The sequence below is a fragment of the Carlito syrichta genome, unplaced genomic scaffold (assembly GCF_000164805.1).
Source record: "Carlito syrichta isolate Samal-C Ts95f unplaced genomic scaffold, Tarsius_syrichta-2.0.1 Scaffold308187, whole genome shotgun sequence".
Lineage (NCBI taxonomy): Eukaryota > Metazoa > Chordata > Mammalia > Primates > Tarsiidae > Carlito > Carlito syrichta.
This window is the reverse complement of record NW_007252283.1, coordinates 481,657-503,702: the sequence shown is the minus strand read 5'-3', so window position 1 is coordinate 503,702 and position 22,046 is coordinate 481,657. Positions and strand designations below refer to the sequence as shown.

The window sequence follows — 22,046 nt, the reverse complement described above, 5'->3', positions numbered from 1 at the left end:
GCTACCATGCCCGGCTAATTTTTTGATTTATTGTAGAGATGAGATCTCGCCAAGTTGCCCAGGCGGGTCTCGAACCCGCGGGCTCAGGCAATCCACTCACCTCATCCTCCCAAAGCACGGGATTACAGGCTGAGCCACCGAGTCCGGCTCCAAGCATGTGTTTTAATCAATTCCCTTTCTTTGTGGCTATTTGAATAACTCCTCACAGATTTTCTCCTAGACAGGTACACGGAAAACGCATTTTCTCAAGCCGAGTTGTCATTTTACACCAACCACCCGGTGCCACCTTTCACCGTGCTAAGGAGTGAATCAGGCATGTCCCAGATCCAAGTTTTGAAAGCCAGTGACACTCCCAGGCCCCTGACAGAGTGCGGGATTCATCTTTTTAAATAGTGTTTCACTTGGACCAGAAGTGAGATTCTTTTGAAGTCCAATAGGGAGTCTGAGTTACTTAAAAGCCACCACGGGAGGAAGCCCCTTGTCCACATGATTACTTCCCTGAGCTGATGCAGAGATTTTGTGTGGCGACACTCTCTTCAGCTTGCTCCAGCACGGTCACCTGTGCATGGTGAATAAAGCCCAGGTAGAACGCTCAGCAAAACTCAGTCTTAGGGACATAAAACGTGAGGGCAGACCGGACAAGCGCAGGTTTCATACTGCCTGTCGATAAGAAACCCCAGGAAGCAGATTCCTGTCCCCACCCCCACTGCCCCCGGTGAGCCCTGCTTTCGGAAACTCAGCGTAGCCACAGGCAAGGCCCCGCAACACCGAGAGGCTCTTCCTGGGTCACTCCACTCTTTCCTGGTCAGCAGGAACTGGAATGTGGTTCTCTGTACTCCAGTCTCTTTCCCCCCCGTCACGCTGCCTCCTCCTGTGTTTCCTCTCCATGCCTTCCGTGTGGTATTTTTAAACAAGTGTCTTGCACACCTGTGGTCTGTGCATTTTAGGACACCCTGACTCACAGCAGTGTTATCAATGGCTTTTAAAATTCACCTGGAAGCAGTGACCCTACAGCATCCCATAGGGTCATCGGGTTTCAAAAATGACTCAAGTCTCTGAACTTTGTTTGATTCTACCATTTTTTTTAAACGTTTATATTGTGACGATGCACTTGTTATGGGAATTATAGTTGCTTAATACTGTCACTAATGTATGACTCCATCGGGTAAAGATATATTCTTTTCTGGTGGTGCATGGTGGCTCATGCCTGTAATCCCAGCACTTTGGGAGGCTGAGGTGGGAGGATCACTTGAGCCCAGCAGTTTGAGACCAACCTAGGTAATATGGTGAGACTGCATCTCTACAGAAAGGAAAAAAAAAAACAAAATATTTTTTTCTGACTAACCAGAAACGCTTGTTTTTTCCTGTTAAATTTGTAGTTTTTCAGGAAAAAAGGCGTTTAGGGTGATTTTTCTTTTTCTTTCTTTCAGGGATTCACAGAACTGCTTCCTATTGATTTGATTAAAATTTTTGATGAAAATGAGCTGGAGGTTTGTATCATAAACGTTGTGTTATGCAAAGCCGATTTTTAAAGGTCTCTCTCATTACTTTACAAATGGTATCTCCATATTATTTGATCCATCATGGCCTGGAGAGTAAGTTTAGATGAATTCTGTTACATTTCTCTTCTGGGGCTTGTTTGTCGATGTGGGAGTGAGGAATTGTAAAAGGAGTCCATCAGCATTTCCCTGCCCATGAGGGGGCGATTCTGGAACAAGCCAAGTAGCAGAGGCTGCTGAGCTGAGCTGGGCTTGGCTTTGGCCCTCTGCCCATATGAGGAAAATGGCTGTACCACGGAGAGCTGAGGTACGCAGCAGCCTTTTGGGTAGCAGCAACCTGCTTGCAGGACAGGCTGACTGACCATCCTGTGCCACCTCCCCTTCGCCACCACGGCCACCGAATGGGGAGTCCCGCCACAGGGTGGCTGTGAGCATCTACCAGGGACTGTAGAACAGAGGGCTCCTTGAACTTGAAGTCGCATCTGTTGAGTAAAGAAAAAAACATCGAAAAGAAACGAGGTGGAAGCCCTGTTGTTGAGTATAATGATTGCCTGTTTCAGCTTCTTGGTGTTGACATAGATGAGAAATAGCAATTTAGAAACCAAAGGAATATCTCGCCCTTTGTCATGGCAAGAGAAACCAGAGAAGGAAGGCTGTGTCTGTCAAGCTGCTGCTGACAGGACCCAGCCATTGGCCCTGCCCACAGCCAGTGAGGCATTCCTCACAGACTGGCCTTCTATGCCTGTGTCTTGAAATGGAGAGTTCAAGATGGGCAATGTTACAGAAATCATATACTGCAAGCAAGCCTTTTGTTTTACAGGTGGGGAAACTGAGGCAGGGAGCAGCAGGATTTACCCAGGAAGATTTTGGTACAGTCAGGCCTAGGAAGCCAGTTTAGAGGCTTCTGGTTTCGTTCCTTTTCCATTGTATTCCAGTAACTCTGTGGGAATACCATATGCATTCATCCCCAGGAAGCAACATACTAAGAAAAGCAAACCTTAGGCTCATCGATCCGTCAGAGAACCAGTTTTTGCCTTAGCCTATGTCTGCAGTCCATGAATCTCTGGGCAGATGAGTTGGTTTGCCGTCAGCTTAGTTGATCGATCTGGAGGGGATAAGTTTCTGCTGTTATAAGCACTGATTGTTTTGTGAGTGGGGAGATATTTTCAGATATTCAGACGAATGACCTCTCGGGAGAGAAGCCGGCCAGGGCCATGTACAGATGCTACTGGCATGTAAGAAAATCCAGGGGCCCAGTGCTTCACGTTTGAGGGTCGGGAAGATGATGGTGGAGCTTCTAGTTCCGAAGAAAATGTCCTGGCCTTGTACTGGGTTAGCACCACTCCCCTTTTCCTGTGCTGCCTCTGTGATCGGCTGTGGCAGGACGAATTGGGAACACGTGTCCACCTTCATCTGTTTCTATGAATTGCTAGCGTCCCTGCTCTGTGCCATGACAGGGCATTGGCGTCGAGGATGGGGGGTTTCTTGGTGCTGGATTTCTTCAGCCTTCACATGTGATGAATCTCCTTCATAGCTGCTGATGTGTGGCCTCGGTGATGTGGACGTGAACGACTGGAGACAGCATTCTATTTACAAGAACGGCTACTGCCCAAATCACCCTGTCATTCAGTGGTTCTGGAAGGTACGCCAGGGCCTCCAGGGCCCAGTCCCGCCTGTGTGCCTTGGCCTGAGTCAGGACCAAGGGCTCCGTGGTGCCCTCCATCAGGTCTTACTTCAGGACTGACACTAGACATTAGGTCTGTTGGTACTTGGACTGCCAGGAACAAGAAGAGACAGACAGCGAGTAGCCTCGTGGCAGTTTTTCTATAACTTTAGCAGACAACTAGACTTGAATAAGGTTGATCCTTACAAAACTACGCTGTCTTTCCTCGACAACCTGGTTGAAGCAACTTTTTTTTTTGAGTTGTTGTCTCACTCCGTCACACTCACGGCCACCCCAGCATCGACCTGCCGGGTTCTGGCAATCCTTCCGCCTCAGCCTTCCAAGTAGCTGGAACTGCAGGTGTGCGCTACCACGTCCGACCAATTTTTGATGTATTGTAGAGACGAGGCCTCGCCAAGTCACCCGGGATGGTCTCGAACCTGCGGGTTCAGGCACTCCACTCGCCTCCGCCTCCCAAAGTGCTGGGATGATTGACATACTTACTGAGCCACCGAGCCCAACCTGAAGCAACATTTAATTGAGGAACCCATTGAGCAAGATGAGTCTGAAAAGGAATGAACTGGCCTCGAAAGAACTGAACTAGTTCCCCAAAGTATAAATGAGAATGGAAGTTTCTCGGGGCATAAATGAGCTTCGGGCTGGCTTTGCCAAGATGCCATTTTCTGCTGAGAAATCTTTTTCTCGATTTTTAAAGTTAATTCCAGCAGACATTACGATCTTTGTATCTTACAACCAAAAATGCAAATGAAATTTGATTCGCTATCTTAGGCCCAGTGTTTGCATCTTCAGCTTAGGAGAGAAGCAAAGTAAGAGTGGGTCAGTCCCAGGGAGAGATGATAAAAGAACTTTTAAAAACAGTTTCCTCCTCCTTTGGGAGGCTGAGTCAGAAGGATCGGTTGAAGCCAGGAGTTCAAGAGTTCAAGACCAGACTGGACAGCATAGTGAGAACCCATCACTACCAAAAAAAAATTTTTTTAGTTAGCCACATGTGGTGGTCTACACCTGTAGTCCCAGCTACATGGGAGGCCGAGGCAGGAGGTTTGCTTGAGCTCAGGAGTTCAAGGTGAGCCATGATTGCAACCACTGCAGAACAGGGTGACCGAGTGAGACCCTGCCTCTAAAAAGAAGAAAAGATTAAAAGAAGAAAAGCAGTTACCTAAAATAAGGTTGATTACTTACTTACTGAAAAAATAAATCATTTAATATTTTTCAATTTTGAAATGTCTGTTATTCACATTTCAAATGTCTGCAGAAGTATAGAGAACTTAAAAAAAAAAAACACAAAAACCAGTTTTTAAATCCTAGTCCAAATCTCACTCAGCTTTGATTTGGGGTATTTTCTACAGCGGTTCAAGTGACATTACCAGAAAAGCCAACTCAATTCCTGTAATATTTCAAATAGATGAGATACCCAGACTGTTTGAGAGACCCGTCCCTACCTCTGTTTCTGTTTTCTCTTTACCAAACGTTGTCTTTGGGAAATGTGTCAACAATCTGAAATCCCGTCTCTTAACCTGGGCTCCCCTTGCATTGCTGCTTCCCAAACACTGTTTATTTATCCTTGGCTTAGGGGGAGCTGGCAGGCCTCGAACACAGAAACACGAGCTCAGTGCCATCGGGGTTGGCTTTTTATCTCATTTATTTTGGCCTGCTGGCAGAAGAAGAAAGAAACGCTGTGACCACTCACGCTCGAAGATTAGAGAGGCTAGTGTTGTGGCCATTTAAAAAACTGCTCAGTTTCAGAGTCAACAGCCTAGGTCTCCATTGCGATATGAATACGATAAAGCTTTGCCTGCCTGCATGACAGCAGCATGTCACGTGGGAGACATAACGACCTTCTGCCTCTGCTCACAGGCTGTGCTCCTGATGGACGCGGAAAAGCGTATCCGGTTGCTGCAGTTCGTCACGGGCACGTCCCGCGTACCTATGAATGGATTTGCCGAACTTTACGGTGAGCAGGAGACCGTTAGCTTCCGATCTCCGATGACTGCCCCGTCCACTGTAGCCCAAGGACACTCTGCCTCCCTTCTGGGCCTCTGCACTAGGCTAGGATGACTCTTCAGGACAGGGTGCTGTGCAGAGGCTCGGTGAGAGCACTTCCTGGTGCGCCTGCCTTGAGGGATGGGGGCAGTTGTAGAGAGAACCATGAGGCCGGTCTTCTCTCCTTTTTTTCCCCTAGTTTAGTTTTTGGGTATATCATTAAAAGCTAGGTCTTACAGAAGCTCCATGTGGGTATGAACTGATTGTTTCAAGGACCCCCTCACCCCCGGAGGCGGAATTCTTTAGTGCTCACCATAGATTAATAAAATGACTCAGCTTTGCATACCGAAGGTCCCATTTTTTTTTTTCTCTCCTGAAAGTTGTTCTAAGTTTACATCTTTCGGGTTCAGCTGAGAGGCTGGGCGGCTGCCTGCACTTCTGTCCAGTACACTGTTGTGTCTGTGGAATTTGAACTTGGTCCAGCTCTGCTGTAGAGGTGATGAGCATGTGTGCTGTGAGGTCTTCAGCCCTCTTGCTCCCCAACATTAAAGATCAAATACTGTGTTTCAGCAAAAGAGAGCATCTCAGAACTCACCCTGGGGGAGCTCCTGCCCTGGCGGTAGCTGGCTTATCTTTCTTCTCTTTCCTGAAGTCACACCATGGCCTCCCTGTGCAGTCTTCAGCACTCTTAACATTTCTCTTTCTGTTCTTGTCTAGGTTCTAACGGTCCTCAGCTGTTTACAATAGAGCAGTGGGGCAGTCCTGAAAAACTGCCCAGAGCTCACACATGGTAAGTGACAAAAGCACATACATGTCAGCAAGCAGGATTTGCTGTACTTAGCTGCACGTGGTGCTGGACTAGAGACTGTAGAACCCTGTGCTTTCTGCCCAGAATGAGAGGACAGTGATGCAGAGGAAAACAGAAGTTGTGTGGCAGTGCTGATCAAACGTAAACAAAGACTAGAATGCACCCAGGATGTCTGGCACTTAAAGGGCTTAGCCCCCCGTGCTATGGGAAATGTCTCCCCAGACCCAATCCTTCCCTCATTATTCTAAGTACCAGAAGCTCTCTTTGCCGCTTAGGGGGTAAGGCGGCTCCTGACCTCTGAATAGATTGAGTTTTGACTTCAACCTTAAATTGGTCATTGAGAACTTAGGGTGACATCCCGTATAGATTATAAACATCTTTTTTAAAAGGCCTTCCATGCCCATCAACAAGTCCTTGGAACGAGTAATAATGTGACGGCGGCCAGAGGCGTTTGAGGTCTGACAAGTGACCCATGGCTCAGGATGGCCACCTGTGGAGTGTGGCTGTCCTCAGCAGGCCCTCTCAGGATGCACAGCGAGGCAGAAGGGTCTCGGTCTTGTCCAGGAGTTACTGAAAACCCAGCACAACTGCAGACTTGATGGAGCCAGTTTTTTGAAGCAGCATTTAGCAAGCTCTTGCTAATCCAGACTCCCGTGGCCCGTGTGCTGGTTTTTCTGCATAGGCTTTTATTTCTTATCTCTCAGGAAGCAGTGGAAGTGGGCCTTCTGGAAAGCTCTGAGCAGAGTAGCCTGTTTTCCTCATACTCCATGAGGGCTTCAAAGCCTGCTCTGTCCATCCTGAGCTTACACGACGAGCACCGGAACACTCCCTGTAGGAAAAGCCCTCTGTTACGCTGCAGTGCTGGCTAGGAGAGGGCTCTCATCAAAGTGTATTTGTGGCAGCTTGACTCTGAAAGGTTCTGTTGGTTCTGCTGGATTCCCTTGCTTCGCCAGCAAAGTTTTGTTTCATTTTTCATTCCTACCATTCCTGTGACTCTTCCTGGAATGAATCTGGTCGTTGCCTATCAGAACCTTGAAAGCCAGCAACTTCAGCCTCAAATTGGTGAGAACCCATAATAGTTGTCCCAGGTTCTCTGCCTGCATTCTAGGGGAAGAACATTGGGTAGGTCAGAGGTTTTATTCCAGACAGCATCAAATGTGTTCTTCTGGCTTATAAAGATAGCCAGGGCCACACTGAGTCCCAGTCTGCCGGTATTCACAAGGAGCTCCCAGACACGGTGTTAACCACAATGAGTGTAAGAGCTCAGTTGTTGGTACAGTCCTCTTCTGTGGGCAGACCCGACCTCATCTTCATGGTGACCTTATGTATTGTTTCCCAGGCTGTGAGGAGCTTGCCCAGCATTACAGTTTGCAAATCCCTAGGTCGCAGGACTTGAACCGGAGTCTGGCAAAATGAGCCTCTGCACCTTGACCCCACCCCAGATGACACTGCCCCTGTTGATACAGCCGATTCCATTTTGGACTCTTCCAAGGGAACCGTACAGTGACCCAGTTTAGTGTCCAGCCACGTCCCTGTGACTTCATGGGCAGATATCGCCCTGGTGAAATTCACTTCTATTTCGGAGCCCACGTGCTTCAGCCACAAGCAGAACACAGCGCTGCCCGGATGAGACCTCTGAGTCACTGGTGCTCAAACTTGTTGCTCATGGGAACCACCTAGAGAGTCTTCAACAAAATACTGATGCCAGCCATCTGGACTTAGTTGCTCTGGCGTGTGGCCAGGGCAGTGGTGTTTTCAGAGTTCCCAGGTGGCTCTTGCAGGCAGGCAGGCAGGCAGTCGTCAGATTCCCAGCTGTTCACCAAGAAAGGGAGGAGTCTATATGCAGGCACAACACAGCCCTGCTGGCTCTCACCACAGCCTTTTCCTCGCCATGTGTCGTAGACATAAAGCAACCCAGTCGCCTTCCTAATGGTGCTCTTCCCAGAGTAGCATGCCACCCGTGAAGAAAGGCTGGGGCCACTTTCTGTGACAGGCTCTTGTAAGTGCCGTCTGCAGACGTGGAGTTCTGTCTTGAGGACTGGTGAAGAAATAACGTGTTTAGATCATTACCAATATGAAAACAAAAAGATAAAACACTTCTTTTAGGCTTCTGTTCTTAGGATTCTGGGGTTTCTGAGAATTCAGTGTGTGAAGCACAGTGCTATTCGCTTCGTCTTTTAATGTTTAGCGGCTGTTATAAAATCTGAGTGGGGCACAGCAGGACTTTTTTATTAAGCATATTAGGGGTTGTTAAGGGATCCATTGCAGTCGTGTATTTGTTTCTTACTACTGCCAATAATGGTTAGCCTTTAAAATGTAAGCAGCTGTTCTGCTCATACTTGGCATCGCATATCAACATCCAGAGGGGGCAGTTTAGTGGACATTTAGTGGACAGTGTGGGAGCTCACAGCAGAGCTAGCCCGGGCCGGACCTGCCTTTTCCACTTCCCGTGTGACCTTGGGCAAGTTACCTAACCTCTCTGTCTCCAGTTCCTCTTCTGTGAACTAGAGATGAAGTATTATCTACCTTAGGGGGTGATTGCTAGGGTTCATTGGCGTCCTGTAGGCATAGTACTGAAATGAGGCTGATGGGATGTGGCCGTGAGCATTTGCTCTTCCTAGAGCATCATGAGGTGTGGCGAGTGTGCGTGGCCCTTTTCAGTCTACCCACAGCACCGGTCCTGTGAATGGAGACTCTGACTTTCTCGAGCCCCGTGTAGACATTCAGCAAGTGGTGAGGGATTGGTAATACCGGTCACCATCTTTGGAGCACTCACTGTGTGCCACGCCCGCTTCACATGTACTGATTGGCTTCTCCCAGCACCTCTGAGAGCAGTCTCCCATTTCACAGAAAAGCCAACAGATTCAGAGAGACGAAGAGACCTGCCCAAGATCATACGGGTGACAAACAGCAGAGCCAGAACTTGAGCTTTGTCCCTAGCCAGGTGGCTTGATGGCTTGCACAGGTCATCCGGCTTTCCACTTCCAGTGTTGATCACTTACCTAACTCTGGCTGGAGAGAGGAAGCTTAGCATTGGTGTTCTGGAGCCCTGGGTCAGCCAGATTGTTAGGAGGGTGACTTCGGACACCTTGACTTTACCTCTCTGCTTCAGGATGTCATCTGCCGAGTGGAGACAACATTACCCACCTCAGAGCACTGTGATGGGAATGGAGTGAGTTAACACAGAGAAAAGCACTGGACTGGAGGCCTAATGTAGAATGAGTGAGAGAGAGCATTAGAGACAGACACATTCTCAATTTCCACATCACTCCAAGAGCATAAACTCTTGGTGTTCAAGGGCCTGAAGTACTTGTCCATTCCCTGCCTTCCACATCTCCACGTCTTGCCCATAGCTGTGGTTGCATGGACTGTTTGAAATTGTGTTTTCTCCTCCTCTGTGGCTCTAGCCTGTCTGGTGTGGACAGCTTTGTAGCTATCCTTTATTTTTTGGTCATCGGAATCGTTAAGGCTTTTTATTCTCTTGTGCCACCCCCTCGCCCCAGCAGCCAAGCCCAGGAGATGCCGCCGTGACTTCTCACCTACCCTTGCTGTTCTTTTCGCAGCTTTAATCGCCTTGACTTACCTCCGTACGAAACCTTCGAAGACTTACGCGAGAAACTCCTCATGGCCGTGGAAAACGCTCAAGGATTTGAAGGGGTGGATTAAGCGCCCCGCGCCGCGGGGGTGGTTGTTCTTCAAGCAAGTCTTGCTTGCACTTTTGCATTCGCCCGACAGACTTTGGCGGAGGCGATGGCAGCAGCGCGCTGCCAGCGTGGCCCAGCGCTGAGCCTTGCCCGCGCCCTTGCCCAAGTCCAGCCGCGGAGCCGGCCCCAGTTCGAGTTCCTGCACTTCCCACCACAAATTCTCAACCGGTTGATGTGTACACTAATTCCATTTCAGGAGGACTGACGCTATTTATGTTGTGCCTCTTCAGGCCAAGCCCTTAATAAATATTTTACATACTTTCTAATGACAATGAATGGAATTAATCACTCGACAGGTATAGTATTACAGCTCATGTTTACTTTTTTAAATGATTTAGTCTGATTTTCAGATTTTATTTCATGACAATTAAAGATGTCACATGTCCTTGGAAGAAGTGAGCATATTTTTTTTTTTGTATTTGAATTTCATACCAAGCTTAATGTCCATTACGTTTTTATTTTTGAAGTACTTTGACACCTCCACCCTCTACTAGAATAGGAAGACTAATTTTTGTCCAGAAACCTTCTACAGACAAATGGCTCTGAGAGGATTTCCAGTACAACGCTGGACATCATCCTTTTCCATACTCAGAATGAAAAACTGGATATGATGTTTTTGCTTTTCGTACAAACTTAGATAATAGCTCCAGGCTGAGAGAATTGTAACATAGCATGACAAATTTTGTGTTGACTTGAAAGGAATCACACCATTATTCCTTAGCAGTAATTCCATGTGCTATAATTCTTGAGACAGGGTTGGACTATCATTTCTCGTAAGAGAAATTCCTTAACCCTTCCTGATGCTGTACAGTCATCTTTTATTCTGTTTCCTCTTCGCTGTTTATAGTAGAGACATTTTGGATGCAACTTGGCACTGCCTGATTTGAAACTGTGGAAACCAGATCTGTCGAGTCTTCTGTTTGTATGCGTTTGCTCACGGTAGCTGACTAACCGATGTTTGTTCTAACTGCACCAATTCTGAAGGCACTTTATGCACTATATGGAGGTCCTGCCTGGTTTTGTTTTGTTTTTTATCGTACACATTAAACGTAGTGATTATTTCTGCACACACCTTTCCGGTGCGATATCTCTTCATTGTGAATCCGGCTGCTGGTGCACAGAAACCAGGATGTAAACTGAGCCGACAGATTTGTCCTCACCAACTGTTTTGTGATTTCTACTCAACTGCAAAGATGTATTGAATGTGTACTTATTCTAACCGAGTTTCAGTACCTATGACCTGTTGCATGCTTCGACACCGCGTACCGCCCGGGTTGTGTCTATTGTGTGCTAGACTGAAAGTGAGAGAGAAGACTTGCCTTGACCTACCGAGGTCAAGCTGTAGAGCTGATCGTGATGGAGATAGTGGGGATCTGCACAGTTTGGTTTGTTTCTACTGTAAGTCTCCATTGTGTCGTGCTTTGAGAAAAATGCCTGAGACAGTTTGGGAGTTCAGCAGCCCTGCTGTCCTTTGTAACCTGTGTTGTCTTAAACCCTGTCGTGGCAGTGAGGGGACTCCAGAGATTTGATCTCATGCCAGTCGTAAAATAAGATGAAAGAGCGTGGTTTCAGGAGCTCTGTTTATTATTACATAAGAAGGACCTTTTGGCGTAAAAAATTGCTCCTTTTCAGCCAGCATTGAGAAGCCATGAGTGTCTGTGGTCGTAAATGAGTTGTCTGGAGGGGTGCAGAGGCCTGAGGTTTCTGAGAGAAGGTGGATTTCTGCAGAGCTGGAGATTGGCTTCTTTGTCATACTGGTTGAAAATACCTAGGAGTGATCAGAAAACTTAGATCTTAAGTAGATATAAAAAACCCTATTGCTCATTATTTTTGCCTGTTGGTGGAATTTTCTCTCTCCCATCCACATAGCAGATGTCTCAGTGCAGAATGCCCCTTTCTGTAAGCCCCCAGAAACCAGCCTCAGTTTTCTTATGAATCACGCCAAAGCCCAAGTCAAGCAGTGGACTTTCATGGTTTTGAGAACCATCGTGTATTATAGAAGGAGAAATCCAATTCTAGTCTAAGGACCAGGACTTTCCTGTCCTTTTGTAAACTGTATATTGAAAAAAAAATCAGGGTATTCATTAAATGCAAATTAAATCAAGTATTGGAAATATGAAAGAAGAATCATCCTGATCATTTCTAAGCCAGCAACAAATAAGAACTATCGAAATCTACCCCCATGAATACTTGTAAGGCAGTAATTGTGAATGACATTTCAGTTCATCTACCCACTAATAATATCAGATTTTAATGTCAACTAAATATTGCTGGATTAGGGGTTTGGTTTTTTTTTTTAAAAAACCTCAAAATAAGACTTACTAGTCCTCTACAATTCTCTAAGTTTTACTTTTTGTCTAAAATGGTCATAGATCTTGTCTTCTCTAAATTTTGGTGGCCACACTCGATGGTCACCTTCACGACATGATTGCAGGTGGCAGTAAAGTCCACGGGCTGCCCAACCAGCAGGGTACCGGGTCCTCCCCCTGGCCCACCACCTGCCCAGTTAGCAGCCCTGGAGGGGAGGGCAGTGCTGCCCACCCCAGTGGTCCTCGCAGCCACGCTGCTCAGCAGGCCAGAATCTCTCAGCCTCTGTCTTCTCCCACGCCAGAGAGATCACTTTCATCCAGTTTCTTTGGTTCCCTGCCGAAGCTGTGGTCATCGTGGGTTGTTTACCATGAGGCTAAGGAGTGAGTGTTGAAGGTCTTTGAGCATCAGTGGTCTCGGCCCCCTGGCGATCCCACGTACGTCCATTCCTGCCCCTCGGTGGTCTGTGGATGAATTTGGGTGGTCCGCCTGGTGGGATACTCCCAGGACACTGTGCTGCTTCCCATCGCAGGCCCTGAAGCAGGCATCCGTGAGGCACTCGCCATTTTATTGTATACGCAACTCCAGTGCTTTTTCCTGAAATATTGTCGTTCCCTTTTCTGTAGCCAGCCCTCTAACAAATACTGAATTTGTGTTTCTAAGGCCCTTCAGCAAGTGACATCGGACATTCCCTAAATTTAGACAGCGAATACTCTAAAGCAACTGGATGTCTATTATTTCTCCCACGGAAGGATGCAGTGACAGATTCGGAGAAGTGGTTCACAAACTATTGGAACCGCTTTCTGCATCTCCCATGGTACAACGTGTCCCGTGGCGGTTTTGATCTTGCCAGATCCAAAGTGGCTCCCTTGACAGCCGAATTCACCTGCAGCAACTTGCCAACAGTTACCAATTAACAGTTGACTCTTGTATTTTCCTAAGAGACTTGTATCTCACCTCCGAGAGATTTTTAAAATCTATAAGAGCGCCTGGGCTAATCAGTCCTGCCCCCACCGACTATGCCAGTTCTTCTTTTCCTCTCTTCCTCACCCTGACTCTGCACCCCTGTACTGAGAGGCCGAGAGGGGAGCCACTGTCTGGTGACATTTTCTGCCTTGCCGGTAGGAGGTGCTGCTGTACAGGGGAACTGCCTGGCCCCTCCCTTCCTGACCCTCAAGATCACGCCCTGCCTGGGTCTCGTTCAGGTATTGGGGTACATCCTGATAAGTCATGTCAAAACTGCCAGTTTCAGCACTCAGATGTGTTTTAAACAATCCTTATAAACTCCGCTTTGTGCGTTAGATTTTAAAACTGGGAAGAAAATGTGATATACTTTGGACCACTTTTTTAATTTATAGAAGCCTTAATGAACAGTGTATATACACCTGCATACGCACACCCCTCCCAAAGTGTTTTCAGTGTGTCAGAGAAAATGCTGTAGCAGTAGGACGTGAGCTTGTCTAATGTTTTGTAGGAAAGGGTTTAGCTTTCTGTTGGCGTGAAATTCTCCAGGAAAACCTCTCATGGGACATCTATCCTTTATTAAAGATGTTACGCTCAAAGCAATGCATGTTTAAAGCGCATGTCTTTGTGTGTGTTGGTCTCGTGACAGTGGAATCCACGATATTGCCAGTGGCTCCTGACCCTGACCTCTGGTGTACTGCATCTCAACCTCACATCAGTGCAGCGAAGGCCTGTCTCACGACCGTGACCCTGTCTCTGCAGATCTCTGTGTTCCGATGTCAGTCAGTTTGCCCCTCTTTCGGACTAATTTCACCTAGAATGTCACAGTTTCCTTCATGTTAACTTTGCGTGACCCTGTTCTTTTCTACTATGTATGTAATATATATACATATATACGTACATGTGCTGTCCAAATATATATGTATATATTTGTATAGCATTTTTACACCTTTATTGAGTAATCTGGTTTCGAAAGGGAGTGAGAGCTTAGTCCCTCCGACAGTTTTCTCCAAGCTGTGTCCTGAGAATTCTGGCTCTCGGAGCCCCAGAGAACACTAGGAAGATGATGTTAATTTGCTGTCATTTCTTAATTCAGGATCTATCATCAAATGAAACATGAAAAAAAACAGTGACTTTTAAGGTGAAAAGAGTTTCAGGCATTCCAAATGAATTCTCAATGTTTCGTAACTTCTTATAAGCCCAGCTCCTAATATGAAGCCAAGTACTATTTGATATAGTGGTTAAAAACCAAACTACCTTGAAGTTTTTTTAAGACAACTTATGGGTAATGCTCATTTTCACGATCAGAGTAGCTTTAAAATACAGTTGAATTTGATACACACGGGAAAAGTTTTGTTTAAGAACAAATCCTTTTTGCTTTTCTTTCTTCTGGAGAGATCTAAAGAGAAATTGTGGGTTGTTTTCCTGACAGCAAAAGACTAATGTGACAAAATCAAGTCGTTGTAAAGAAGTGATGCAACTTGTCAAATATTTAATAAAGAATTATGGAAGCTGGAACATTTTCTACATCCAGTATTTTGGGTTGTCTGATTTAAAGCTTCTTTGTGAGTCCATCGTCTTGTTTCAGAGGGGTTTAAATGCTGGCAGATGTATAATATGTTTGTTAATCTCCCTAAAAGCGCCACACTTGAAAAACATTGAAGTCTGCCCAAAACACGCAGCTTAAGCTTGATAAGAAGATTCACATCTCTTCCTATCCATATGCTGTTTTGTCTTTTCGATTTGAAAATTGCTGACTTTCTGTAACATCCATTTGAGCTTATGTCCTTATCCACCCAGGACTCACTTTGTGTGAGTGACAGAGACCCACTGGTGAAGCCAAGCTGGTCTCACAAGAAAGGTACCAACTTTCAAAATCCGTATCTTGTGCCAACTCTGTGTCCAAGCCCGGTGGCATTTTTCTTCTTGCCAGTCCATTCTGCCGAGATCAGGCTCCTGGAGTGTCTGCCCTTTTTTGTTAGGTAGGCCTGAGCCTCTTCCTGATGTCCTTACCACAGGGACTGTCGCAAGGTGACATCCAAGCAGGACATGATCTAGGCCTTGGTTTCCTGCAACCTGTCTCTTCCCATGAGCAGGAGGTGGCATCTTGCCGCAAAGCTGTCAGCAGCACCTGGAGTTCCTGCCTCCTCCGGGCCATGAGCACACATGAGAGTTGCAGGTGGACAGAGCCACTCTGAGGGCTTATGTGTCCTTCCTTAGGGAAAAACACACATGATGCTATGAAGGAACTGCATCCATCATACAGTTACTTGGTTAACAAGCTCTTAACCTGCTCCAAAGTCCAAGCGTGGTCTAGGCACTTCTGAAATGTTAAAGCCTTTGGTGATGGTGTCTGTGATATCTGGAAGGTCTAAGACTGGCCCTCCCATGGTTGGCTCTGAGGAACCACGTTCAAAGGGGTCAGGAGTTTTGAATACCATTGCTAAAATCACGAAGTTGAATTTCCAGTCCCGTTTGGCTTTGTCAAACTGATTGCCTGAGCAAGCCGAAGATTCTGCTGCCGTGCCCAAGGCTCAGCAAACTTGACTTAGCATCATGTGGTCACAGAACGCGTGGCCCTGAAAGGTCCTGACCTGGCCTTGTCTAACACCTTCATGTGTGTCCTGGGCATCTTGCTCTTGGTCACTCTGGATGTGACCAGTACTGTGGGCCTGGAGGCAGCCTTGGGGACTGCTAGGTAGGCCTGCCTTCCCTGCTCAGACCCAGAATGGCCACCGCTGTGGGTGCTCCTCCTAACAAAACCAGAGGGCTCACAGGGGCAGGAGTGGTCAGCTTCTGATGCTGCCCTGTGGGCCGTGGAGGCAGGCATGGCCTTGTCCTCATCCCCTGCAGCAGAAGGGCCACTCATCACTGGGCTTCGACGAGGTGGGCAGGGGGCCACGCTCATGGCCCAGCTTTGGTGCAGGGGCAGGACAGCCAGACCTCCTTAGCCTTGAGGCCGCCCCGGCAGAGTCAGGGCCAGCAGGGCTCCACCCTTCTGTGTAGGTCACAGGACATGATCTCCACACGGTCATTGGGAAACCCAAGCGCCCTCTCTCAATGGCTGCACAACTCCCTGGGACAGCGTCCTCTGCAAGCCCCAGGCAGAGGAGGGGGGAGACAGCCCGTGGAAGACCAAATCCCCTCTGCCCAGCTTCCCCTTGCCAGAAGTCAGTTATGTGGCCACACCGAACTGCAAAGGAAGCTGGGCAATAGCTAGTGACACCTACAGGGAAAAAGGAGTCTGGAAACAGCAAATCACTGCCATTGAGGGTTTTTGTTCACCTTTCGGTGTTCCCTGCAGAGTGAACTTTCCCCTCGGGATGGGGGTCTTGCTGCCATTTGCTAAGCTTCTGGATCTTCCATTTTACTCTCATGACAATACTACTGCTTACTGCAAGTTTGCCCATCAGCCTAACGAGGTGGCTATTGATAGCGCCGGTTTACATGCAAGGAAATGAACGAGGAGGCTAAGAGACGTGAAGAGTGGTGCTCCGAACCCGGGTCGTCTGCCTCAAAGGCACCATTCATTCCACTGACGACCCCCCGTCCCCTCCATCAGACCTCCTCTCTGTGATAAGAGCCAATAAACTCGCTTATACTAAGGTGTCATTGATAGGCTAACCACAGGATCCCTTCCAGAGGGATTTTTCATTTTAACAAATGCCAGAGGTGATGCTTGGCTTTAAGTCGAAAGGAATCAAGGTCACATTTATGGTATTTACACATCAGCAAATTAAGTAGAGAGGCTTCTGAGGGAAAGGAGCCTGCTTCCGTTCATAGCATCCATCATGAATGTGGGACACCCACACAATGTGAGAAGACAGCCTGCTCTTGGGGACAGTCCCAGCCTCAGCACCTAACAGGAAACTGGACAGAACCCGCCCACACTCCAGCATCCCCCATCCTGCCCCAACAGAAAGCAAGTGCCTCATGTTTTCCCAGTCCCTTCCAGGGACACCATCAACATTTCTTTATTCCCCAGAGTCCAAGGGTTGGAGGGACCCGAGGCAGAACTGGATACTCTACTGCGGGAAACTCTGATGAAGCTCCAGGAGGTTGGCGTGTTTTTAAAAGAGGCTCTGCTCGGTAAAGAATTTTAGGTCTTCACTGTCACATTCATGTACTGCATAATGACATTTCGGTCAAGGACAGACCAAGTGTTCAAAGGTGGTCCCATGAGATTATCATGGAGCCGAAAAACTGTCCAGTGACATCACCACACATCACCATTTCTATGCATAGACGTGTTCAGATACACAAATACTGCTGTGTTACAATTGCCCACGGTATTATAGGTTTGTAGCCTAGGGGCGATAGGTTACCCCATGCAGCCTAGGTGTGTGGTAGACTACACCATCCAAGTCTGTGTAAGTGCGCTCCATGATGTCCACACAATCACGAAATCACCTAACAACGCATTTCTTCGAATGTGTTCCCATCGTTAAGCAACGTGTGACTGCATTTCATATGATTGATGCCAGAAAGTTTGGGGTTTGTCTTTTGAATTCTAGCTATGTAGTTCTCTCAGCCTTTCTAAGACTCTGCCACTGGGGTCCTCGGCCCCCCTCTGTCTCCTCCCACCCTGGCCTCACCCCCCTCCTGGCACCCTCTTGCCGTCTCTGCAGCCCATATTTACTTAGACGATCCTTGCTCGTTCACCAGTCGAGATGGCCGGGGGACATGCCCTCCCCAACGGACTGAGTGTTTAAACAACCGTTAGCCCTTTGAACCCCGGACTCCAGTTAAAAAGTAACAGGCTGAACGTTGAATCAATAAGAGACAAATATTAGTGCAGCGGCCGAGAGACACAGCGTTGGGAAATACTTGCTGCTAACGACATGGAAAGAGCAACGGTCACCTGACTGGGGGTCCAGGAGCCCCCTGGGCCTATCGTGGTCTTACTCTGCATGTTGGACACTGAGGCCACCAGGCCTAAATTCACTTGAGGATTCCCTGGGTCTGTGTGACCAATGTCCTCCTAGCGGGGATCCACTACGCTTCGCCCCCTTCCTGGCCCTCTCATGCCCGTGTTTTCCTGCCCCTAGTGAAACTCAGATTCCAACGATCTGCTGCTCAGAAACTTTCCATAACTCCCCATCACACTCCTGCCTGGTGCTCAAGGCCCTCCGGGTGCTGGGGCAGCAGAATAGATCTCCGGGTGGTCACATCGAGCGACTATCTCCAGTCCTCACCCTCCCTTAGTGTGTGTGTTCAGAGTTACCGACCATTTCTTCTTCTTAAACCTCTGTCTTTGGTTTCCGTAACCTTTCAATCTCCTGATGATTCTCTCACTCTTGATATATGAAGGGGGACCCAAAAAACCCAGAATTTACTTATAGGAAATTGTGTATTTATTCTTACATGTTTAAACTTGTCCGGCTGGGCTCGGTGGCTCAGCCTGTCATCCCAGCACTTTGGGACTCCAAGGTAAATGGATTGCATGAGTCCATGGGTTCGAGAGCAGCCCGAGCAACTTGGCAAGACCCTGTCTCTACAATAAATAAAAAAAAAATTAGCTGGGCGTGGTATCGTGCACCTGCAGTTGCAGCTACTTGGAAGGCTGAGGTGGAAGCATCGCCGGAGCCCAGCAGGTCGAAGCTGGGGTGGCCGCGAGTCTGTACTCCAGCCTGGGCGACAGAGTGAGACTCCAACTCAAAAAAAAAAAACTTGCCACCTTCAAAATACTCTCAGTTTGATGCAATACACCTACCTATCAAGACACTTCCCACCGCTCAGAACAGTGTTTGAACTTGTCAATTTTGATGACTTTTGGTGTTTCTGCCATTTTGGGTTTCACCTCTTCCACATCTGCAAAACATTTTCTTTTGAGGACTGTTTTCATTCGGGGAAACAAAAAACAAAACAAAACAGGGTGAGATCAGATGAATAGGGAGGGTGGGGCTTGGGGTCATGCCGGTTCTGGTCAAAAACTGTTGAACACTCAGCACGGCGTGGGCAGGTGCACAAGTAAGTCACCCCTCACGAAATGGGCAAGCATGTTGAAAGAATCTGTGAAAAAATCCACTGAAGCCAAACGTAGCCTCTCACAACAACGCTGGCTGATGCACTGGTACTGATAGGCTCCTAGAACACTTGCCAAGTGGGAAAAGCCTGTACCACAAGGGGCCTACCCTTCCAGAAGATTATTCTGGGGTTTTTTTTGGGTCCCTTCATTCTCCTACTAGTTTTTCTCCTCCCCTAAATATATATATAGATGTTGCCCCAATAACTATTTCTTCATGAGTATGCACGTATGCTCTGCTCTCCTCTTCTTCCCGCGTGGCTTATGTCATTACCTCCACGTAGACAATGACCAAATCAACCTCTAGCCCCATCCTCTCTTCAAACTCTCATCTTCAAAAACCTGATGGGCATTATCATAGGTCACTCCACGAGTCATTCAAACTCAAATGTCCCAGTCTGAACCCACACTCCTTGCAAACCTCATTCATGTTTCCATATCTCTGGGAGCTGCACCCTTGTATCTTCCAGGCATCTTCCCGGCACGTCATCATTGACCTTGCCCAAGGCTGGGCTCCCCAGGTCGAAAGAGTGACAGAGTGCCGTTTTCTATGCGTGCACTCAATTATTCATTCAACAAATACACATCGAGTGCCTACCACTGGCAGCGGCTAGGGATACAGCAGCTGAACAGAACAAAGATCCCATTGTGAGGTCATATATTTCAGGCAGCAAATAATACACACAGAAATAAGTACAATAAACGTATGGTGTGATGAAGCCAAGGAAAAAAATGAAACAGAGCTAGTATGGGGCGGGATACAACGTTACACGGGGCGAGTCAGGGGCAAAGAGCTCCAGGAGGTGAGCAAGTGAGCCATCAGGCTGCTGGAGGAAGAGCATCTGGGCAAAGGAACACCAAACCCAAACACCCCAAGAGGAGCGGGAAACCAGATAGAACCCCTGTGGGACCAGGCCCACATGAGCCACGTAGGACAGCCAGGTGAAGAGGTGAAGCAGAAAGTGCCTCGTAGAAGTCCAAGGAGAGATCCAGGCTGGAGACAAAGTGTCGTCAGCATGTAGATGGAGTCTACAGCTGTGAGGCAGGAGAGGAGGGGTCCAGGGACTGGAGCACGTGCTGGATTCAGGAAGGGAGGAAAGGCGAGAGAACCAAGAGACAGGCTGTCCCGGGCCGGGAGGGGAGACTGAGCATTGCGGGCGCTGCCACCAGGTCAGCAAGGGGAGGACTGAGAAGCCAGCACTGGAATGATCAAAGTGGATGCCATCAGTGATCTCAGGAGACGAGGTTTGGGGGGAATTTTGGAGCTAGAAGGAGGGGTACACTGGGGACACCCGTCACAGCTCTGGCACCATATTCACCTCCTCTTCCACCGCCCGTCCACCTTGCCTCTAACCACTGCCCAAGTTACGACAATGACCCCCCATCTGCACATCTCACTTCCCTCCCGCCCCTGCCCCAGTTCCCAGTCCGGTTAGCACGCAGGAGTGCAGCCCGACTCCAATGTCAATGTCTACGTCCCCTGCAGAAATCCTTCAAAGGCTTGACAGTATCGACCGATGGAAACGAAGCAGAAATCAAAACCCCTTGGCGAGGCGTTCGAGGCCATTCGAGGTCAGGCTCCTCACTCACCTTCCCTCTGCGCCCCTGCATTCACTTCAGTGGGACTGTCCCCGCCACGTGGCCCTTCCTGGCGTGGCTGCCGTTGTTCACACCGCTCTCCCCACTGGGAGTGACCTTCCCATACGTTCAAGCTCAGGCAACCTTCAGGGCCCGTCTGAAATGTCATCTCATCTGGGAAGCCCTTCCTGATGAAGTGCCATCCATCCTCCCAGCCTACAGTACCTCGTCTCTGTCTGCCTCTTATTGTGGTTATTTGTAGGATTGTTTCTGTCCTGTTCACCACCACAGGCACCTGGAAGCGTGGGGTTAAATCAGCGCTCTCCGCTTCTTGGATGCTCAAGAAAACTGGATCACAGGCCGGGCGTGGTGGCTCACGCCCATAATCCCAGCACTTTGGGAGGCCCTTGGTGGGGGGATTGCTTGAGCCCAGTAGTCCGAGATCAGCCCAGACAACACAGCAAGACCTCATCGCTACAAAAAATCAAAAAATTAGCTGGGTGTGGTGGGGCGCACCTGTAGTCCCAACTACTCAGGAGGCTGAGGTGATTGCCTGAGTCCAGGAGGTCGAGGTTGCAGGGAGCTGTGATTGTGGCAACAGCCAATCTCAAAAACAGCAACAAAAACAGAAACAAAAAGTGGAATTACAGTGAACTGTGCTGGGGAGTGGGGGTCAGCTGCCGGCTGGAGGAAGGTAGGGTTTTCTGTGGATTTTGGTTTGAAGACCCTTGTGTTTTCTGCCTCTGTCCACTCCTGAATAAACCCTCAGACACTGGCCAGGACCGCTCACCATGTGACCCAGCCGGCTGTAAGGAAGTCATGTGGGGTCACTGGCAAGAGACGAGAGAGGAGACAAGGCAACAGCCAGCAAAAGACATGAAACTGCAGAAAATGATCTGCTAAGAGTCACGCCGCTCAGCCTGAGTGTTCAGGTGCCTGTCGCCTCTCCTTGTTCCCTGAGAAACAGCAACCGAACGCGTGGCCTTTTTCGCTCTGCCTCTCACGATTGCAGACACAATTTCCAAGCCCCTCGGTCTCAGCAACAATTGAGTTCTCAAGAGATGCCAGTTTCCCCAGCGGCGTGTGAGCTGCGCTTGGCTGTCTAAACCGAGGCGCCTGGCAAGTGACTCTGGTGGCTGCTCGGTGATCTTCCTTAGGTCCCGACTGAGGACATGATTAAGGGACTTTGGGTTTGAGAAAGGAGGCCTCCCCGGAGGAGGAGAGCCTGCCCTACTTTCTGGTGTGGGGGTGAAAAGTGGCAAATGAGAACAGCACCCTTTACTCGGGATCCTTCCAGCTCTGAATGAAGGGAAAATTTCAGCTCACAAATGGACTTCTCGAGGATTCAAGAGGGGAGAGCACCCAGGAAGTGTGGAGAGCTGAAGGGCTGAAGGGTCTCGATGCATCTGCCCGTGAGCTCTACTTGGCCTTCCCAGGATTTTCTTTTTTTTTGAGTCGGAGTCTCACTCTGTCGCCCAGACTGGAGTGCAGTGGCCAC

The 22,046-nt window shown here is 48.4% G+C and overlaps 1 protein-coding gene across 4 annotated transcripts in view; it reads left to right on the top strand.

Moving 5' to 3' along the window:
- Positions 1–14,472, top strand: part of NEDD4L (neural precursor cell expressed, developmentally down-regulated 4-like, E3 ubiquitin protein ligase) — a 160,729-nt gene extending 146,257 nt beyond the window's left edge. For 2 of the 4 annotated variants that reach the window (XM_021716122.1, XM_021716120.1), the window contains 5 exons: positions 1,431–1,490; positions 3,034–3,141; positions 5,038–5,134; positions 5,881–5,953; positions 9,535–14,472. In XM_021716122.1, coding sequence (XP_021571797.1) covers positions 1,431–1,490; positions 3,034–3,141; positions 5,038–5,134; positions 5,881–5,953; positions 9,535–9,637 — 441 coding nt within the window. In that variant the 3' untranslated portion in view covers positions 9,638–14,472. The remainder of the gene's footprint in view (positions 1–1,430; positions 1,491–3,033; positions 3,142–5,037; positions 5,135–5,880; positions 5,954–9,534) is intronic. The other 2 variants (XM_008065199.2, XM_021716121.1) reach the window with 2 other exon arrangements.
- Positions 14,473–22,046: the final 7,574 nt, after the last annotated feature.